This window comes from Amblyraja radiata, chromosome 20 (assembly GCF_010909765.2).
Source record: "Amblyraja radiata isolate CabotCenter1 chromosome 20, sAmbRad1.1.pri, whole genome shotgun sequence".
In the NCBI taxonomy this organism is placed as follows: Eukaryota; Metazoa; Chordata; class Chondrichthyes; order Rajiformes; family Rajidae; genus Amblyraja; species Amblyraja radiata.
The window spans coordinates 12,147,273-12,168,194 of record NC_045975.1 but is presented as its reverse complement, the minus strand read 5'-3'; the positions used below and the strand labels follow the sequence as shown (position 1 = coordinate 12,168,194).

The 20,922-nt window shown below is 47.9% G+C and overlaps 1 protein-coding gene across 6 annotated transcripts in view; it reads right to left on the bottom strand.

Moving 5' to 3' along the window:
• The window catches only part of ppfibp2 (PPFIA binding protein 2), a 105,664-nt gene that overhangs the window by 18,421 nt on the left and 66,321 nt on the right, over nucleotides 1-20,922 (bottom strand). For 4 of the 6 annotated variants that reach the window (XM_033038811.1, XM_033038812.1, XM_033038814.1 and 1 more), the window contains 8 exons: nucleotides 17,102-17,194; nucleotides 13,718-13,829; nucleotides 9,548-9,580; nucleotides 7,903-7,964; nucleotides 7,307-7,382; nucleotides 4,746-4,852; nucleotides 3,398-3,462; nucleotides 1,374-1,439 (listed from right to left, as the gene is read on the bottom strand). In XM_033038811.1, the coding sequence (XP_032894702.1) occupies nucleotides 1,374-1,439; nucleotides 3,398-3,462; nucleotides 4,746-4,852; nucleotides 7,307-7,382; nucleotides 7,903-7,964; nucleotides 9,548-9,580; nucleotides 13,718-13,829; nucleotides 17,102-17,194 (614 nt within the window). The remainder of the gene's footprint in view (nucleotides 1-1,373; nucleotides 1,440-3,397; nucleotides 3,463-4,745; nucleotides 4,853-7,306; nucleotides 7,383-7,902; nucleotides 7,965-9,547; nucleotides 9,581-13,717; nucleotides 13,830-17,101; nucleotides 17,195-20,922) is intronic. The other 2 variants (XM_033038813.1, XM_033038815.1) reach the window with 2 other exon arrangements.

Sequence of the window (20,922 nt, the reverse complement as noted above, 5' to 3'; positions counted from 1 at the left end):
CAGAGAGAAAACACAAGAGTGGGGTAAATGGACTAGTGGGGCGGTGCAAAGAAAAGTGGGGAAGGGGGTGGCCCAAAGACGAGAAGGGAGAACTGAGGGGAGATTAGGGGCGCAGGAATCATGTGAGGGAGGCAGGTGAGCTTGGGGCTGGGAGGGACATGGAGGGTGAGTGGGGATGAGTGATGGAGCGGCGGAGAGATGAGGGTCCTCACTGCATCTGTCAGTGGGTAGGATGGGCGTGTCTCTGGGCTTCACGTCAATGAGCTGTTAGTGAGGCTCACCTCTGGGGCACCATGTGGACCTGGATGGCTTACCCGTACCGGGGGGGTCTAACGGTTCGTGGTAGAAGAGGTCAGACTCACTACCAGACGCTAGATAGACACAAAATGCTGGAGTAATGCCCCTGTCCCACTCAGGCGATTTTTTCGGTGACTACAGGCGACTAGGCTGTTTTCGTGGGGTGATGCCTTAATGGTCGGGAGTAGTCTCATTCAAGTCGCTAAAGAGTCGTAACGTTTTCCTGGTCGCTGCTGGATTTTGAAATGCTCAAAACTTTTCGGCGACTGTGGGCTTGACGTAGCTTGTCTTCTCCTGTCGTAGGGGCTGTTGTAGGTTGTCGCCAGGAAGACGCAGGATGTCGCCATGTGACGTTGGTTGTCGCCGGGTGCCGACTTCGGTGAATTCCATTGGAGACGTCGTATGTCAACCTACGTCAACCGGCGCCAAGTACCGGCAGTCGCCGAAAAAAATCGCTTAAGTGGGACAGGCCCATAACTCGGTAGGGCAGGCAGCATTTCTGGAGAGAAGGAATGGGTGACGTTTCAGGTCAAGACCCTTCTTCAGAATGAGTCAGGGGAGATGGAGATACAGAGGTAAGAAAGTGTAAGGTGTGAAAACGAGACAAAGGGGATGAGGATCAAGGAAAATGTAGAATAGATCATTTGTTAGCAAGGAGAAGGTAACAACAAAGCAAACAGAGATAAAATGTAAACGAGGGCAGTCAGACTAGTTGGAGAACTGGAAAGGAATGGAGAGAGGGAAGGCATGTGTTACTTAAGATTAGAGAAGTCAATATTCATACTGCTGGGGTGTAAGCTGCCCAAGCGAAATATGCTGTTCCTCCAATTTGCGCTGGGCCTCACTCTGACTATGGAGGAGGCCCAGGACAGAAAGGTCAGTGTGGGAATGGGAAGGGGAGTTAAAGTGTTTAGCAACTGGGAGATCAGGTAGGTTTAGGCGGCCTGAGCGGAGGTGTTCAGCGAAACGATGTCACAGCCTGCGCTTGGTGTAGTGCAGATACACAGAGCTCTGGGCAGCCGTGGTCATCACCACCGCTGGATCAACCAGGGATCCATGCTACTTGTTCTACTCACCAATGCATGGGAGCCTCGATTTCCTCGTCTGCAGACATGTTTCTGTCAGGTTGAAGCTGGGCGCTTCTAGAATGCAAATAAGGCTTGATTAGTGCCTGAGGTTGGGGGCAGATTTGTATTGGTTCATTATTGAAACGTTTACATTGATACGGAGAAACACTTTATTTGCATGCTATGCAATCAAATTATAGACTATACACTTTAGAGATATGGTGGGGAAATAGGCCCTTCAGCCCACACCGACCAGCGATTACTCCGTACGCTAGCACTATCCTGCACACCAGGGACAATTTACAATTTTTACCGACGACAATTAACTGACAAGCCTGTACGTCTTTGGAGTGCGGTGTGGGAAGAAACCGGAGCACCCGGGGAAAACCCACACGTTCACAGGGTGAATGTACAAACTCCGTACAGACAGCACCCATAGTCAGGATTGAACCCGGGTCTAAGGCAGCAACTCTACCACTACGCCACTGTGCTGCCGTACATAAGTACAATCAAGCTCTACACAAAGTGCAAGATGTAGTGCAATGGGAAAAATACCAGAGTGGTAGCAGAGTACCAGTTTTCAGCATTGCCACCACCCTTTGTGTGAAAAAGGTACTCTTCCTATTCCTATTAAATCCTATTCCTATTAATCTGGTCCTCTGGTCCTCGATTCCCCTACTCTGGGCAAAAGACACTGTGCATCTAACCGATCTATTCCTCTCATGATTTTGTATACCTCTATAAGATCTGTCCTCATCCTCCTGCGCTCCATGGAATAGAGACCCAGCCTACTCAACCTCTCCCTACAGCTCACATCCTCTAGTCCTGGCAACATCCTTTTAAATCTTTTGCTGAACCCTTTCAAGCTTGATAATATCTTTCCAATAACATGGTGCCCAGAACTGAACATAATATTCTAAATGTGGTCTCACCAACATCTAACTGCAACATGACCTCCCAACATCTATACTCAATACTCTGACTGATGAAGGCCAAAGTGCCAAAAGCCTTTTTGACCACCTTATCTACCTGCGACTCGACCTTCAAGGAATCATGCACCTGTACTCCCAGATCCCTCTGCTCTACAACACTACCCAGAGGCCTCCCATTTACTGTGTAGGTCCTGCCCTCGTTCGACGTCCTAAAATGCAACACCTCACACTTTTCTGTAAATTCCATCAACCGTTCCTCCGCCCACCTGGCCAATCATTCCAGATCCTGCTGCAATCTTTCACAACCAGCTTCACTATCTTCAAAACCGCGCACTTTTGCACCATCAGCAAACTTGCTAATCTTGCCCTGTATGTTCTCATGCAAATCATTGATGTAGATGACAAACAGTAACAGATCCAACGCCGAATCCTGAGGCACACCACGAGTCACAGGCCTCCAGTCCGAGGAGCAACCTTCCACCATCACACTCTGCTTCCTTCCATGGAGCTAATTTGCTATCCATTCAACTATCTCTCCTTGGACCCCATGCGATCTAACCTTCCAGAGCAGCCTACCATGCTTGTCGAATGCCCTGTAGTCTGCAGCCATCTTCACCTCAGCAGTTCAAGAGGACTCCAACACATTCTGCAACCCCTCCAATAACATATCCCTCAGGTCCCATACCTATGCCCTCCTAATACCCCTATCATGGGAAAAATGACTGATTGTTTACCTCTCAAGATCTTATATCATAAGTCATACAGTAGAGCCATGGAGCCATAGAGTCATACAGCATGGAACAGGACCTTCAGCCCATCTTTCCCATGCTGACCACCATGCCCCATCTACACTAGCCCCAACTGCCTGTGTTATTCTATCAGGTCGCCCTTCACCTGATCAGTTTAAAGGACAGTTCTGACCCGAAATGTCATCTGTTCATGCCGCTCCACAATGCTGGCGACCCGCAGCGTTCCTCCAGCACTGTTTTTTGGCTCAAGATTCCAGGGTCTGCAGTTCCTTGTCTCTCCATTCAAACGCTCTCGATGAGACACAACGGCCTCTGCCCCAACCTCTCCACCCAGAGTTGAGTTTCTCTTTACCTCATTTCGATCTCAACAGGAGTCGGACACAATCCCGCCAGTGACGAGGGGACTCTGGGTGACAGCTGTATCGAAACAAGAAGAAATTAAAAAAAAACATGTTTAGCAAAAGGCACAACCGTGCAAGGCCAGAGTTCCTTCCATGTTGTCTGGACATCTCAAATTGCTTTCTGAGCCGGGTTAAATCCAGTCACTGAAGTTTAGGTCAATTTAGAGATACAGCGGAGAAACAGGCTCTTCAGCCCACCGAATCCGCACCGACCAGCGATCCCCGCACATTAACACTACCCAACGCACACTAGGGATAATTTTACATTTATACCAAGCCAATTAACCTACAAACCAGCACGACTTTGAAGTGTGGGAGGAAACCGAAGATAGCTAAGAACACCCACGCAGGTCACGGGGAGAATGTCCAAACTCCGTACAGACCAGCACCCGTAGTCAGGATTGAACCCGGGTCTCTGGCACTGTAAGGCAGCAACTCTACCGCTACGCCACCGTGAAGTGACGCGAGGAAAACGGTGACCATGTTATGCACAGCAACATCCCACGACAATCGCTGGATCAAGCCCACTCTCTGGTGGGAGAAGTCTTTAGGCGACCAGGGCAACATCCATAGAAAGCAGGCCCTTCAGCCCATCTCGCCCGTCCCAACCAAAGTACCCTAAGCTGGTCTCATTTTCCTGCCCTTGATCCATATCTCCCCAAACCTTTCCTATCCATGTTCCTGCACAAATATCTTTTAAATGCTGTTGTTGTACCTGCCTCGACTACTTGCTCTGGCAACCTTCAGTTTGACCCATGGGCTCTTTGCATCCACCTGATTGCATGTCATCTGCTGTTGGACTTCACTTCCTTTGGAAAATACATTTCCCTGTGAGTACAGCATTTTCAGTTCTGCACAAATTTGTCCAGTGCTCAAATTCCTAGAGTTCTGGAGAGATACTGCACAGAAACAGGCCCCTCGGCCCACCCAGTAGCTCTTAAAGATAGCGGAGTCTGGGGATATGGGGAGAAGGCAGGAACGGGGTACTGATTGGGGATGATCAGCCATGATCACATTGAATGGTGGTGCTGGATCAAAGGGACGAATGGCCTACTCCTGCACCCATTGTCTGTTGTCTATTGACCCACATGCTTTTGAGATAGGGGAGGAAACCGGAGCACGGGGTGACACAGACACAAACTCGACACAGAAAGCACAAGAGGTAGCATCTCTGTCCCAGAGGGAGATTTGAATGCATAACCGTCACGGGTAAACAAGAATGCTGCCCTCTGAGCCCCACCGACGTACACAAAATGAAAGGTGATGGGACACATTAGAAGACAACTGAAAGGACATTACCTCGGGTTTCATTTCTTCAGCGTACCCCATTTTGGTGGGGGTTGCTCTCTTTGAACAGACAGTCAGCTCCTCTTCACTGCTCTCCAGGTGTATTTGTTCTGAAGATCCTTAGGCAAAACATTGGGAGCAAGTTTACCATAAGCTTATGTAGTGGCAAGATATAGAGATGCACAGCATAAGGCCAAGATAAACTAATCTCCTCTGCCTGCACGGGATCCGTGTACCCCCATTTCTTGCATATCCATGCACCCATATCCATGGGCAGCACAGTGGCGCAGCGGTAGAGTTGCTGCCTTACAGCACCAGAGACCCAGGTTCAATCCTGACTACGAGTGCTGTCTGTACGGAGTTTGTAGGTTCTCCCAGTGACCTGCATGGGTTTTCTCCGGGTGCCCAGGCTTCCCCCCACATTCCAGAGACGTGCAGGTTTGTAGGCCGATTGGCTTCAGTAAAATTGTAAATGGTCCCTAGTATGTAGGATAGTGTTAATGTGTGGGGACTGCTAGTCGGCGCAGACTCGTTGGGCCGAAGGGCACTGTATCTCTAAACTAAACTTAGATGCAAAATCTTGAACCCACATTACACCAGATACAGGAACGGCTTCTTCCTCACTGTTATCAGACTACTAAACAGTCCTCCCATAAGCTAGGGCTTTAGTCCTGATCTTCCAATCAACTTCATTGTGGACCTTGCACTTTTTAATCTAAAAGCCTTTTAAACACCACTATCGTATCAACCTCCAATAGTTCTGACACCCACTACCCTCTGTGTGTAAAAAAAAAAACTTGCCTCATTCATCTCCTTAAAATTTTGCTCCCCTCACCCTTTTGCCCATCATGCCCACTCCATCCTTTTTTCCCCAACCACTTTAATCCAATTTGCCCACGTTAAGGCCCATATACTTCTATGCTTTCCTATTTAAATATGAATCTAAAGGGCCTGTCCCACGGCAATTTTTTCGGCGACTGCCGGCGTCATATCAGTGTTGCCAAAAGATTTTGAACATTTCAAAATCCAGCGGTGACAAATAAATGTTGTGACACTTGAAAAAACACCGCGCGTCATACATCATCACGCCGCGTCACGCCGCAAATTTTTCGGTGACCTGATACGTCAGTCAATGATGCCGGCAGTCGCCGAAAAAAATCACCAAGTGGGACGGGCCGTTAAATGCCTCTATAATAGTGGTGTTGTATCCAATTCCACCACCTCCTCTGGCAGCACGCAACAGATATCAATTACTCTCTGCGTAAAAATAAACCTGCCCCTCAGATACTTCTTTCATGGGAAAATGATTATGAATCTCCACTCTATCTAAACCTCACGTGATTTTATATTACTCCACCAGTTCACCCCTCAGCCTACTTCTTGGCAGAGGAAACAAGGGTAGTCCAACATTACTTGAGGAGACTGTGTGCCAGTTATTCGTGTAGGAAGGAACTGCAGATGCTGGTTTAAACCGAAGATAGACAAAAAAAAAAAGCTGGAGTAACTCAGCGGGACAGGCAGCGTGTCTGGAGAGAAGGAATGGGTGATGTTTTGGGTCGAGATCCTTCTTCAGAGTCAGTTATTCGACTCTCCTGGGAGATTGGGACAAAATTATGACTCGAGCACAGACACTGGTGACGCATAAACCTTGGAGAAAATCAAAGTGCTGCAGTTGCTGGTTAATACCAAAGGGAGACACAAAGTGCTGGAGTAACTCAGTCGGTCAGGCAGTTTCTCTGGAGGGAAAGGATAGGTGTCGTTTCAAGTCAGGACTTCGGACTGAAACTAGGAGGTAGGGGTGGGAGAGGGGTTGAAGAGCTGGAGGCGAGAGGCTGATCCTGGTCACCCCACCCCCTATTTTCAGTCTGAAGGAGGGTCCTGACCTGAAACATCACCTGTCTTTTTCCTCCACAGGTGCTGCCTGACTCACTGAGATGCTCCAGCACTTTGTGTCTATCTGGTGATGCATCACTCATTACTTGCCAATTCCCAGATGTGGTCATAGAGTCATACAGGGTGGAAACAGGCCCTTCGGCCCAACTTGCCCACACCGGCCAACATGCCCCAGCCACACTAGTCCCACCTGCCTGCGCTTGGTCAATATCCCTCCAAACCAAATGTGGTCAGAACATACAAAACCATAGGAACAGGTTCACGCCCGCTGTATCCGATAAGGTGATGGTGCATTCCCGACAGGGCGCTTTTCGCCTCCTGACTTCCTCGAACCCACCATCTCCACTGAGGCTTTCAGTGACCAGCCCGTGCCCAAATGAGTCAATGGTGGACGCCAGGCCGGAATCATCACCAGCTTCGGCAAAATGCCACACAGAGAGTCAGGCAGCGTGGAAACAGGCCGTTCAACTCCTCCACGCTAACCAAGATGCCTTCCTGGGGTGGTCCCATTCAGCGCAAGATAAAGCCAGTAAAGTCTGATCAAAGATAGTCCCAGGGTTCTCATGCCCGCCAACATCCTTTATGACCAGGTGTATCACTGACGGGGAGAATTGACTGGGAGATGAAGAGCGGCCCCATTGGGCTAGGCCAGGAGGAGGTGACGGAGTGGCCTTCCTTACCTTGGACCATCAGCATCATCTGCTTCATCATTTTGCACTGGACCAGCAGGCGACTCAACTCCTCAATCCTCAGATCCTGGCCAAAGAAGAACCATTTTTAAAAACTGTTGACCACTCCCACAATGAAAGACATACATTTTTTTAGCTCCTTCCACAGCTTTGGAATCACCTTGCTTAGACTCTTTGCAACGATGTGCAATGCAAGGTTTAGAGAGGAGTGTTCGGGCCCAGCTTTGCACAGCAAGATCTCGCCAATGGCAAGCAAACCAGGACATCTTCTTTGTAAATAAAGAAGGGATGCAAGAAGGTGGATAGAAATTCTTCTGCGTCTATGGATCTGCTACATCCACCTAAGAGGGCAAAGGGGGCCTCGGTCGCTGGTCTTGGCACTGACAATACTGGCTCCAATCTGCGTAGCATTAGCTGCTGATCCACAGCAAGAGAAGCAACCTGAAGCCGCCACTACAGCATCAGAGGGAAAGCAGGAAGGCAGGAAGACGTGGATGGCGAGTGGGGAGTGGGTCCGGGCTATGGCTGGAAGGGTAGAGGGGAGGGTAAGATGGGCTGGGAAGATATTTCTGGACATTATCCCTTACCTTCTCTTCATTGGAAGCCAGGAGAGAGTCCAGTCCAACCTTTAGCTTCTGCACCTCTTGGTCTGTAACAGATTTGGTGACATTACCAACATGCTGCTTTGCACACTTCACCATCACTTATAGAGTCATACAGCATGGAAACAGGCCCTGTGATATTCACGTTGAAAATCAAGGTGGGGGGGGGGGGGGGGGGGAGGAGAGATAGAGAGGGTGTAGGCACACTATTTTTCTCCAGGGTAAGGGAATTAATAACTAGATGTCTTAGGTTTAAAGTGAAGGGAAAGATCTGATAAGAAACTGAGGGGCAACTTTTTCCACATAGAGTTTGGTGACACTGACCATTCAATAGGGGTTGGTGGCATTGAGTAGTTTGGCCACTCCGAACTGCTTTGGTCACACGAGGGACTTTGCTCTGTTTATGCATTAAATTGGACTTCACATTTATTGAGCCTTTTAGTGCTTGTTTATAATATTATATATTGAGTACAGGTACTGTGTTTACAAACCCGTTGTGCTGCTGCAAGTAAGAATTTCATTGTTCCAATTCGGTACAGACGACAATAAAACACTCTTGATTCTCTTGTAAATGGGACGAGCTGCCAGAGGAAGGAGCCGAGGCAGGTACAATAACAACATTTCAGTGATGTTTGGACATTTACATCGATAAGAATAGTTTAGAGTGCTATGGGCAAAGGGGACTGGCTTCCACAGGGCATCTTGGCTGGCATGCATGAGTTGGGCCGAAGGGCCTGTTTCCATGCCGTCTGACTCTATCACACCGAGTGAGTCCCTAGTGAGGGTGCAGGAAATGGAGAAGGATCACCTCCGAAAATGTTGATGGCACGAACTAAGCAAGTCTCACAATTTAGGTACGCCCAATAAATTTGCATTGCAAAATTGCTCCAATTTTCCTACTCGCTGCATCAGGGATAATTAGTTTAAAAACATCTTGATCTCTCTGTCTTTTTCTTACAAGCTACTGTTTAATGCTGAGAGCAAGACCAATGCACTTTGTACTGGGCAGCGCAGTTGTGCATTCAATAGTGCAGCTGTCTCACAGTTCCAGTGACCTGGGTTCGATCCTGACCTCTGGCGCTGTCTGCATGGACTCCCTGTGACCCTTGGTTTCCCCTGGGCGCTCCGTCTTCCTCCTGCGCCCCAAATAATTAGAGGCAGCACGGTGGCGCAGCGGTAGAGCTGCTGCCTCATCGTGCCAGAGACCCGGGATCCACCCTGACTATGGGTGTTGTCTGTGCGGTGTTTGTACATTCTCCCTGTGACCGCGTGGGTTTTCTCCGGGTGCTCCGGTTTCCACCCACATTCCAAAGGCTTGCCGTTGTAGGTCACTTGCCCCAAGAGTGTAGGACTTAGAACTAGTGTACACGTGATCGAAGGTCGGTGTGGACTCAGTGGGCTGAAGGGCCTGTTTCTAAGCTGTATCTCTAAACTAAATACCACTCCTCTCCTGAATCTTATCTCTTGCTTGCATCTATTTCCCTTACCTCTTTGTACCAACCTTCACATCCCAAACTCCTGACCCTACCCTCTATATAACTTGCCCTGTCCCACCCACTATATTACTTCTCCCATCCCTCTCACCCCAACTCCCACCACCACACCCAGCAAAGAGAAGATAAGTGCTTACATTTGTCTTTGAGCTTTTTCCTGTACACGTCCTCTGTGATGTCCCCGGGGAAGAGTGCGGGCAGGAGGAGATGGCACAAGGCAAAGATTAGTCATCGACACCATAACTGGGACATATTACATTGGGTGATCAGGAGGGTTGGCAGTGTGGCGGGGAGGTATGTGCACTTTTGGGAGGGTACTTGGAACTTCAGCACTCTGGCCAAAAATCTTCCCCCGAAAGACCGCTCCCTGCAATCCTCATCTCCCCATCCTCTCTTCAGAATCATTCCACGCCACCACAAAATAAATTGCTTCATTTTGGTCTTTGAGTTCCATCAACCATAGAATCTGCCATTTTGTGACCTGTTCATTGCCAACGGGAAGAAGCTAACTGGTCCTGGGAGTTAGATCACTGGGGATATTTAAGGATGAAGGGGATAGATTTTTGATTGATCAGGGGATGAGGGAGATGGGAAGCCGGCACAAAAGTGAAGAGGTCTAGGATAGTCCACCATGGTAAGCTGAAAGGCAGGGCAGGCTTGGTGGGATGTGGAGGATTTGGAGAGTGTGCAGAAGAAGTTTACCAGACTGCTACGGATGCAGTATAATATAGATAAATGTGAGGTTATCCACTTTGGCTGCAAAAACAGGGGGGCAGATTATTATCTCAATGGGGTTAGGTTAGGTAAGGGGGAGGTACAGCGAGACCTGGGTGTCCTTGTACACCGGTCACTGAAAGATGGCGTGCAGGTACAGCAGGCAGTGAAGAAAGCTAATGGAATGTTGGCCTTCATAACAAGAGGATTTCAGTATAGGAGTAAAGAGATTCTTCTGCAGTTCTATAGGGCTCTGGCGAGACCACATCTAGAGTATTGTGTACAGTTTTGGTCTCCTAATTTGAGGAAGGACATCCTTGTGATTGAGGCAGTGTGGCGTAGGTTCACGAGATTGATCCCTGGGATGGCTGGACTGTCATATGTGGAAAGATTGAAAAGACTAGGCTTGTATTCACTGGAGCTTAGAAGAATGAGGGGGGGATCTTATAGAAACATATAAAATTATAAAAAGACTGGACAAGCTAGATGCAGGAAAAATGTTCCCAATGTTGGGTGAGTCCAGAACCAGGTGCCACAGTCTTAGAATAAAGGGGAGGTCATTTAAGACTGAGGTGAGAAAAAAACTCTTTCACCCAGAGAGTTGTGAATTTATGGAATTCCCTGCCACAGAGGGCAGTGGAGACCAAGTCACTGGACGGATTTAAGCGAGAGTTAGATAGAGCTCCAGGGGCTAGTGGAGTCAAGGGATATGGGGAGAAGGCAGGCACGGGTTATTGATAGGGGATGATCAGCCATGATCACAATGAATGGCGGTGCTGGCTCGAAGGGCCGAATGGCCTCCTCCTGCACCTATTTTCTATGTCTATGCTACTGTCCTTAGTGGACATAAGCTATTAGGGGAGGTTGGACAAATGTCAATTCTTGCCCTGGAACGGCAGAGGTTGCGAGGGGACCGGCTCTGCCGAGTGAACATATTCAGTGTTTAGATGATCCAGGATGCCATCAGATGCCAAGCTTCAATATTTCTTCAGAAGTAAATCCTCTCCGTTAGTTCACGTCATCGGGAGAGGTTGGGTGGGCACGAACCTTTTTTTCTTTGTAGTGTAGGTGTCTGAGGGATGACCTTGTTGAGTTGTACAAGATGATGAGGAGCATGGATAAAGTGCATGCTTACGGTGCTTTTCCCAGGGTTGAGGATTCTAAAACTAGTGGGCGTAGGCTTGAGGTGGGAGGGGTAGGATTTAAGAAGAATATGCCACAAAAAGCTACAGAAACAGACGTGCGTAGATGTCTTTTTGGGTCAGGAGCCTTCTTTAGTATGGAAGTGACTGAAGGCATCGCAGGGAATGAGGGTGGGAGGAAAGGCTGACTTTGGCTTCCAGCAGCCTCCTCCTCACCTTTTTATATGGCTGACGCTGGGATGAGAGACTTTTAGTTTTTCTTTCAGAGATACAGCGCAGAAACTGGCCCTTCGACCCACGCTGACAAGCCATCACTACACGTACACAAGCACTATCCAACACACTAGGGACAATTTGCAATTTTACCAAAGCCAATTAATCCACAAACGTATATGTTTTTGGAGAGGAAACCGGAACACCCTGACAAAACCCACGCGGTCACAGGGAGAGGGTACAAACTCTGTACAGACAGCACCCATTAGTCAGGATCGAACCCGGGTGCTGTATGCTGTAAGGCAGCAACTTTACTGCTGATCCACCATGCCGCCCAAAAATGGCCGTCAAAGATTACGGAGAGATGGCAGGACAATGGGGTTGAGAGGGGGATAACAGGTCAGCCATGGTCAACGACAGAGCGGACACGATGGGCCGAATGGCCTAATTATGCTCTATTGCCTTATGTTCTGAACAACCACTGGCTGGGGATTAGCTGGGACAGCAGGAGATGGGCCAAAAAGCTACCTGAAGCTGCTAGTGCAAGACATAGCTCAGAATACAAAGTAGTCTACATTCCTGAGACAGAAATCATAACCGCAGCCCACACCAAACACAATGAGCTACACAATGGAGTCATTGACGACTTGTGCCAAAAGAACATCTGGCTTTTTGCAAGGATTCACATTGACCTGTTGCCCTGGAACTTACTGTAACAAATGTGTTTGCGAAAGACAAATTATTTCTACCGGTTGAGAAATGTTGCTACAACCTGGTCAGGTTGTTTACTTAATGGATTTTATGCTGAATATTATTCAGGTTCTATCAGGGGTGGTGGTGGAGGCAGATATGACAGTGTGATTTAAAAAGCTTTTAAGTAAGCCCATGGTTATGCAGGGAATGGAGGGATATGGACCAAGTGCAGGCAGATGAGATTAGTTTTACTTGGCATCAAGTTTGGCTCAGTTATCATGGGCTGAAGGAAGGGCCTGTTTCTGTGATGTACTTTTCTATGTTTTATGTTCTAAGTCCAGTTAATTGGCTCATTGGTTGAACGGGTGTCCAATTGTCATTGTGGATTCTGTCAGCTGATTTACATCGGCGAGACTAAGCGGAGGTTGGGCGATCGTTTCGCCGAACACCTCTGCTCAGTCCGCAATAACCAACCTGACCTCCCGGTGGCTCAGCACTTCAACTCCCCCTCCCATTCCCAATCCGACCTCTCTGTCCTGGGTCTCCTCCATTGCCAGAGTGAGCAACAGCGGAAATTGGAGGAACAGCACCTCATATTCCGTCTGGGGACCTTGCGTCCGGATGGCATTAACATTGAATTCTCCCAATTTTGCTAGTCCTTGCTGTCTCCTCCCCTTCCTCAACCCTCTAGCTGTCTCCTCCCACCCTCCCATCCGCCCGCCCTTGGGCTCCTCCTCCTCCCCTTTTCCTTCCTTCTCCCCCCCCCCCCCCCATCAGTCTGAAGAAGGGTTTCGGCCCGAAACGTCTCCTATTTCCTTCGCTCCATAGATGCTGCTGCACCCGCTGAGTTTCTCCAGCAATTTTGTGTACCTTCGATCTTCCAGCATCTGCAGTTCCTTTTTGAACACGAAGTCATTGTGGATTCGGTGGGCCGAAGGGCATTTTTCAATGTTGTATCTTTCAATCAATTAATTCCCTTAACATCCATGAATAAGTGTTGTGGGAAGGAACTGCAGATGCTGGTTTAAACCGATGATAGAGACAAAAATGCTGGGGTAATTCAGCGGGACAGAGGCCACATCTCTTGATAGAAGGAATGGGCAACGTTTTGGGTCGAGACCCTTCTCAGTCTGCAGAAAGGTCTCGACCCGAAACGTCCGGCAGAGATGCTGCCTGTCCCGCTGAGTTACTCCAACATTTTGTGTCCATCCATGAGTTACTCCATCATTTTGTGTTCAGTTACTGCAGAGACTGCTGGAACCAGTCAGTGTATCAAGCGCCCCCCTGTGGGGGGAGAAAGGTAGTGCTGGCATTTCAATTCTATGGCCCTTTCACCAGAACCAGTCTCTCCCTCCACAGCTGCTGCCTGACGTACTGAGTATTTCCAGCATTGCAGAGTAATTTGAGTTGTACAAAATTTGTTGAATTACTACTATTTTCACCCAGCCCCTCTGGAAATACACAGCTATCGGGGCAGAATAGGCTATTCCTGCTACTGTAGCACAGATTCTAATGACTCAGATAGGCTGCGAGGACCATTCCTACCTCGGTCTGAGCCATCACTCTGCACAGAAGCTCTGGAAGATAGTTGGCTCTGAAGCCGCACAATCTCCATATCTTTTACGCCGAGCTGTTCCTGAAGATCTTGGATTTCATCCTGGATCGGAGAAGAAATTTCGAAACATTAACCAGATCAATAATGTCCAAGTATCCAAAATTTGTCATCTTGTTCGTATAAAATGGAAAACTATAACTTTAATAAGCCTGTTTGTCAAGTTCAGTTCATATTCGAGATACAGCGTGGAAACAGGCCCCTCGGCATATGGAGTCCGTGCCGACCAGCAATCATTCATACACTAGTTCTATCCTGCACACCAGGACAATTTACAGAAGCCAATTAAGATCATAAGAGATAAGAGTAGGCCATTCAGCCCATCAAGTCTACTCCGCCATTCAATCATGGCTGATCTATCTCTCCCTCCCAACTGCATTCTCCTGCCTTCTCCACATAGCCTCTGACACCCGTAACCTGCAAACCTGCACATCTTTTGGATGTGGGAGGAAACAGAGAAAACCCACGTGGTCATAGGGAGAACCTACAAACACCATTCAGACAGCATCAGTCGTCAGGATTAAACTGGGGCCTCTGGTGCTGTACGGCAGCAACACTACCGCTGCGCCAACATGCCACCCTAAAGTTTATTGTCATATGCCCAATTTTGGTGAGATACTGATATAATGAACATTTTGCTCGCAGTAGCATCACAGGTACACAGACCCAGACAACACACAAAATATAAATGATACATAAAATCTGCACAAAATTCTACAAGACAGTGAAAAGAAATAGTGTGGCAGACAAGACACTAGCGCTAAAAACAGAATTAGAAAACAGATCTATGGTCGTGCAAGTGGCGTTCCATAGTGTTCTGTTGCCTGCGTAGGATCAAATATGCACACTGTAGGAAGGATATGATGAATCTAGAGAGGGTGCAGAAAAGATTCACAAGAATGTTGCCTTGACAGGAAGTTGAGATTTGTTTAGAGATACAGCGTTGAAACAGGCCCTTCGGCCCACCGAGTCTGTGCGGCCAACGTTCACCCGTACATTGGTTCTTCACCCGGACAAAACCCACGTGGTCACGGGGAGAACGGACAAACTCCTATCAGGCAGCACCCGCGGTCAGGATCGAACCCGGAGGCAGTTTGTGAAGGAGGCCGAGGGATTTTGGTTTAGATTTGTTACTGCCACATGTATCACATAGAAACATAGAAACATTGAAAATAGGTGCAGGAGTAGGCCATTCGGCCCTTCGAGCCTGCACCGCCATTCAATATGATCATGGCTGATCATCCAACTCAGTATCCTGTACCCGCTTTCCCTCCATACCCCCTGATCCCTTTAGCCACAAGGGCCACGATACAATGCAAAGCTTTGTTTTGCTATCAAATATACCATAAATATCGGTCAATATGTAGGTGTAACTCAAGTACAATAGAGCAAAGGAAAGATACAGTGTGCAGATTATAATTCTCAGCATGGTCGTGCATCAGTTCCATAGACAAGGTCTAATGTCCACATTGGGGTCAAACTTAAGTTAACCCACTCATTTTTGGGATCTTCTGGATCTGATTTCTTTTGGATCAACGTCAAAATGTGTAAAATGTCTGAGTAGTCATCTTGCATTTAAGAACAAACGGAGCTGGTGGTGATGGATTACAATGAAACTCACTGTTCGACGGGGAAGAAACACATCAGGCAGGAGGATGATGCCTGGCCAAAGTCTCAGCAAACCTGACCAAACAATACTGCAACTGTGCTGACTTTGAGGAATGCCAAATATTATGAGTAAGAACACAGTAAAGTACAGCACAGGAACAGGCCCTTCGACCCACAATGTCTGTGACGATCAAGATGCCAAGATGAATCAACTTCATCGGCCTACATATGATCCAGATCTCTCCATCCCCAGCAAATCCATGTGCCTATCTAAAAACCTCTTAAATGCCACTATCTTATTTGCCTCTCCCTGGCAGTGCGTTCCAGGCATGCAAGATCCGTTGTAATGCAAGAAAAAAAATCACCCAGAGGACAGCACAGTTGTGCAGCAGCAGAGTTGCTGAGACACGGGTTCGATTCTGACTACGGGTGCTGTCTGCACAGTGTTTACACATTCTCCCCGTGACCGCGTGCGTTTTCTCTCCGGTTTCCTCCCACATCCTCAAGAGGTGCAGGTTGGTTGGCTTCTGTAAATTGTCCCTAGTGTGTGGGATAGAACTAGTAAACAGGGTGATCGCTGGTCGACGCGGAGTAGGTGGGCCGAAGGGCCTGTTTCCACGCTGTATCTCTAAAACTAAAAAACTAAAACAGATGTGATTTGGAAGAGACGGAGCCACTGGTTGAAGGTAGATGAAGAAGCATTTTCATTGCATTAAAAAAAATATCTCCAAGACATAGAAGGTCTGTAAATGGTTTTAGTGTATGATCATAAGGTCACAAGTGATAGGAGTAGAATTAGGCCATTCAGCCCATCAAGTCTACTCCGCCATTCAATCATGGCTGATCTATCTCTCCCTCCTACCCAATTTTCCTGCCTTCTCCCCATATCCTCTGACACCTATACCACTCAAAAATCCATCTATCTCTGCCTTAAAAATATCCACCGACTTTGACTCCACAGCCTTCTGTGGCAAAGAATTCCACAGAATCACCACCCTCTGACTAATTGTGGGCATTTGGTACCACAGCTCATGAAACCTGGTTATAAAATCCATTGTGGTCCACTGCGTATTCAAGGAAGGTAATCTGGCATTCTATGGTTTTGTTTTGTCGTGCTATCCAGTTCACACCATGCCATACAGAAGTTCCAAGAGTTAGTGCCAAGGAGAAACATTACCAGAGTGCAGAATATAATGTTACAGCTTTACAGTTGCAAGAAATGTGCATATTAAAAAAAAGTACCACAGTGAGTCTATGTTTCTATGTAAGGTAGTTTGGGAGACTGGCACTACACTCTTGGCTTGTGAGAGGAGTGTTCCAAGAGTCCGATAATAGCGGGGGGAAAGAAGAAAACCCACGCGGTCACGGGGAGATTGTACAAACTCCGTGCAGACAGCATCGGTTGTCAGGATCGAACCCGGGTCTCCGGCACTGCAAGAGCTGCAAGGCAGCAACTCTTCCGCTGCGCCACCGTGCCGCCCTCTTTGCAATTTCTGCCGGTCTTGGGCAGAGCCCCATGTGATCCCAAACCCACCAAATAATGTTGGCCCTTAACTACCCTCTAAAATGGCTTGGGAAGCCATACTTTATTCAAGGGCAATGGGGGGGGGATGGGCAATAAATGCTGTCCTTGCCCAGCGGCTGGTGAATGAACAAAAATGCACATCATCAAAACTCCAGGAGGAGGGGTGGCGACCGTTACTCCCTACCTTTGTGGCATCCAGTTCCTGCTTGTACTCTATCTTTTCAATTTCTAGCACCTCCACCTTGGACTTCAGCCTTTGTAGTTCACGGAGCAGGTTCTGGAAAGTCAGCGAATGCAAGCGATGTTAGCAACAATGGAACAGGGGTCGCCAAGACAGCAACAGAGTCTAAACGCAGACCGGCCTAACGGAGTTGGCTGGAGGTCAGAGAGCGAGGATGTTCCTAAGGTGTAGGAGCGGAATTAGGCCATTCGGCCCATCATGTTCAGTTCAGTTCAGTTTATTGTCATGTGTATTGTCATGAATAGCTTTTGTTGCCTGCTAATCAGCCAGCGGTAAGAAAATACACAATTACAATAGAGCCATCCACAGCTTACAGATTACATAAGGGAAATAACATTTAGTGCAAGGTAAAGCTAGTAAAGTCCGATCAACGATTGTCCGAGGGTCCCCGGTGAGGTAGCTAGTAGTTCAGCACTGCTCTCTGGTTGTTGATAGGATGGTGCTGTTGCCTGACAACAGCTGGGAAGAAACTGTCCCTGAATCTGGAGGTGTGCGTGTTCATACATCTATACCTTTTGCCCGATGGGAGAGGGGAAAAGAGGGAGTGGCCAGTGGTCAGACTCATCCAAGTTTACTCCGCCATTCAATCATGGCTGATCTATCTTTCCTTCTCAACCCCATTCTCCTGCCTTCTCCCGATATAGAGTTATACAGCAAGCACACTAGCCCTTCGGCCCAACTCATCCATGCCGACCAAACTGCCATATAGCTGGCCCATTTACCTGCGGTTGCTCATATCCCTCTCAACTTTGAAAATAAATGCTGGAACTTGGATTGCACTCGAGGCCCTCAGCGGGTCAGGCAGCATCTGTGGAGTGAATGGTCGGAAGAAGGAACCCAAACCCGAAACATGGACTATTCCTTCCACAGATGCTGCCTGACCCGTTGAATTCCTCCAACAATTTACCTTTTCTAAACCTTTCCTATCCATGAATCTGTCCAAATCTTTTTCATCTGTTGTTATTCTACATGCTTCAACGATTACCTCTGTCAACGTGTTCCATGTACCCACCATTCTCTGTGTGCAAACATTGCCCTTTCAGGCTCCTATTAAATCTTTCCCTCTCACCTTAAACCTCTGCCCTGCCGTTTTAGACGCCCCTATCCTGGGAAAAACACTGTGACCCTTCACCTTATCTATGCCCCTCATTATTTTTACACACCTCTATAAGATCACTCTTCAGCCTCCTATGCTCCAAGGAATAAAGTGGCAGTCTGCCCAACCTAGCCTATAATTGACAAGGCAGCATCTCTGGAGCGAAGGAATGGGTGATGTTTCAGGTTGAGACCCTTCTTCAGACTCTATTCTTTAATTCTCTCAATATCTCTCAGCAATTCTTTCAATAAAATCATGAAAGGAATATTGTACCTAGTGGGTATAGGATAGTTTTAATGTGCGGGGATCGCTGGTCGGCGCAGACCCAGTGGGCCTAAAGGGCCTGTTTCCGTGCTGTATCTCTGAACTAAACTAAGATCGGGTAGATGCACAGTCTGTTGCCCAGAGTAGGTGAATCGATGACCAGAGGACATAGTTTTATGGTGAAGGGGAAAAGATTTAATAGGAATCTGAGGGGTAAATGTTCCACACAAAGGGCGGTGGGTGTATGGAACAAGCTGCCAGAGGAGGCCGCTGAGGCAGGGACTATTCCAACATTTAAGAAACAGTTAGACAGGTACATGGATAGGACAGGTTTGAAGGGATATGGACCAAACGCAGGCAGGTGGGACTAGTGCAGCTGGGACATGTTGGCCGGTGTGGGCAAGTTGGGCTGAAGGGCCTGTTTCCACACTGTATCACGCTATGACTCTATCCAGAAATCTATAGGGATGCCGGTTTTGAGTGAACTCAGTGAAGGAGTGTCCAGACGGCATTTGAGGTGGAGAATTCCAAAGGATCGCTTCCCTCTGATTGAAGAAATGTTTCCTCATCTCAATCCTCAAAGGCTGACCCCTCATTCTGAGATCTTGCCCTCCTAGTTCCACACTCCTCGGCCGATGGGGAACATTGTCCCTGCATGCAGCTTGCTAAACCCCAGCAAGAATATTGCAGTGAGATCTTCTCTCATTCTTCTAAGAAAAGTAATACATGCCAATGTCTCCTCATATTTACCACTCCCTGGAAATACTGGAATGAATTTTAGTACAATTAGATCTTCATGGAAAAAAGGAAAGAGAGGGAGAGGGAGAGAGAGGGGGAGAGGGAGAGGAGAGAGAGGGGGGGGAGGGGGAGAGGGGGAGAGGGGGGGGACGGGGGGAGAGGGGGGGAGAGAGGGGAGAGGAGGAGGCAGTACCCGTTGTCAGGATCGAACCCGGGTCTCTGGCGCTGTTAAGCAGCAACTCTACCGCTGCGCCACCATGCCGCCCCCGTTACACTGCCGTTGCTGAAACAGGCCATGAGGCTTCAATTAGAAGTAAGAATAACCTCGCACATCCCCTCAGCAAACCCCTACCCCACCCCCCACATCTTGATTATGTGCCTCAGGAAAGTTTATAAAAACGTGATAGAAACCAGCTTGGAGAACATAAGAGATTTGTCCATTACTGACCCATGGCTTCGACTGAAACACACTGAATCAATTTAATCATTCTGAAACCCTCAGGCCCCTCTCTCTCTCGTCTAATTAAGTTGCTCGAAGCTTTCAAAAGATACAGACAGAACAGCACGCTGAAACGGCAATATAATTTACGCGGAAATTGGAACCAGCAGCGGTACTAAAGTTTGTGTCAAGTCAGGTTTATTGTTCCATGCACAAGTTCGGTGAGGTGCAGGTACAATGAGAATCTTACTTGCAGCAGCATCACAGGCACACAGACTCAGACAACACACAAAGACATAAGTTACACATACATTCTGAAAGAGAGCGAAAAAGAAACTGCAAAAAAGGGAACACATTGGGGCGGTACGGTGGCGTGGCAGTAAAGCTACTGCCTTACAGCGGTAGATACTCGGGTCAGTGGCCAATCTGACTACGGGTGCTTGGGTTTCCTCCGAGATCTTCGGTTTCCTCCCACACTCCAGGTTTGTAGGTTAATTGGCTTGGTATAAATGTAGATTGTCCCTAGTGTGTGTAGGATAGTGTTGATGTGCGAGGATCGCTGGTCGGGGCTATTTCTGCGCTGTATCTCTGAACTAAAACACACTGAGGGAACAAATCCATGGTAGTGCAAGATGTGGGCTGTAGTGTCCCCTTGTCGAGGTGGGGTTAGGGTTGTGCGGGTTGGTTCAAGAACCTGATGGTTGTTGGTAAATAGCCGTTCCTGAACCTGGTGGTGCGGGACTTCAGACTTCTGTACCTCCTTACTTAAAGAGAGTTTCTAGTTTTGGAAACTTCCAAAAGGAAACTTCACTAAAGACACCCCTGAGAAGCTGTTGCTGACCTTAAGGTTGAGTTCCCAGGATTATTTATATGCGTAAATGCAAACTCCAAAAATCTTCCAGGGACCAGTGCAACCTGACAATGCTATAGTAAAAGGATTTGCGTATAGGAGCAGGGAGGTTCTACTGCAGTTGTACAGAGTCTTGGTGAGACCACACCTGGAGTATTGCGTACAGTTTTGGTCTCCTAATCTGAGGAAATACATTCTTGCCATAGAGGGAGTACAGAGAAGGTTCACCAGACTGATTCCTGGGATGTCAGGACTTTCATATGAAGAAAGACTGGATAGACTCGGCTTGTACTGGCTAGAATTTAGAAGATTGAGGGGGGATCTTATAGAAACTTACAAAATTCTTAAGGGGTTGGACAGGCTAGATGCAGGAAGAT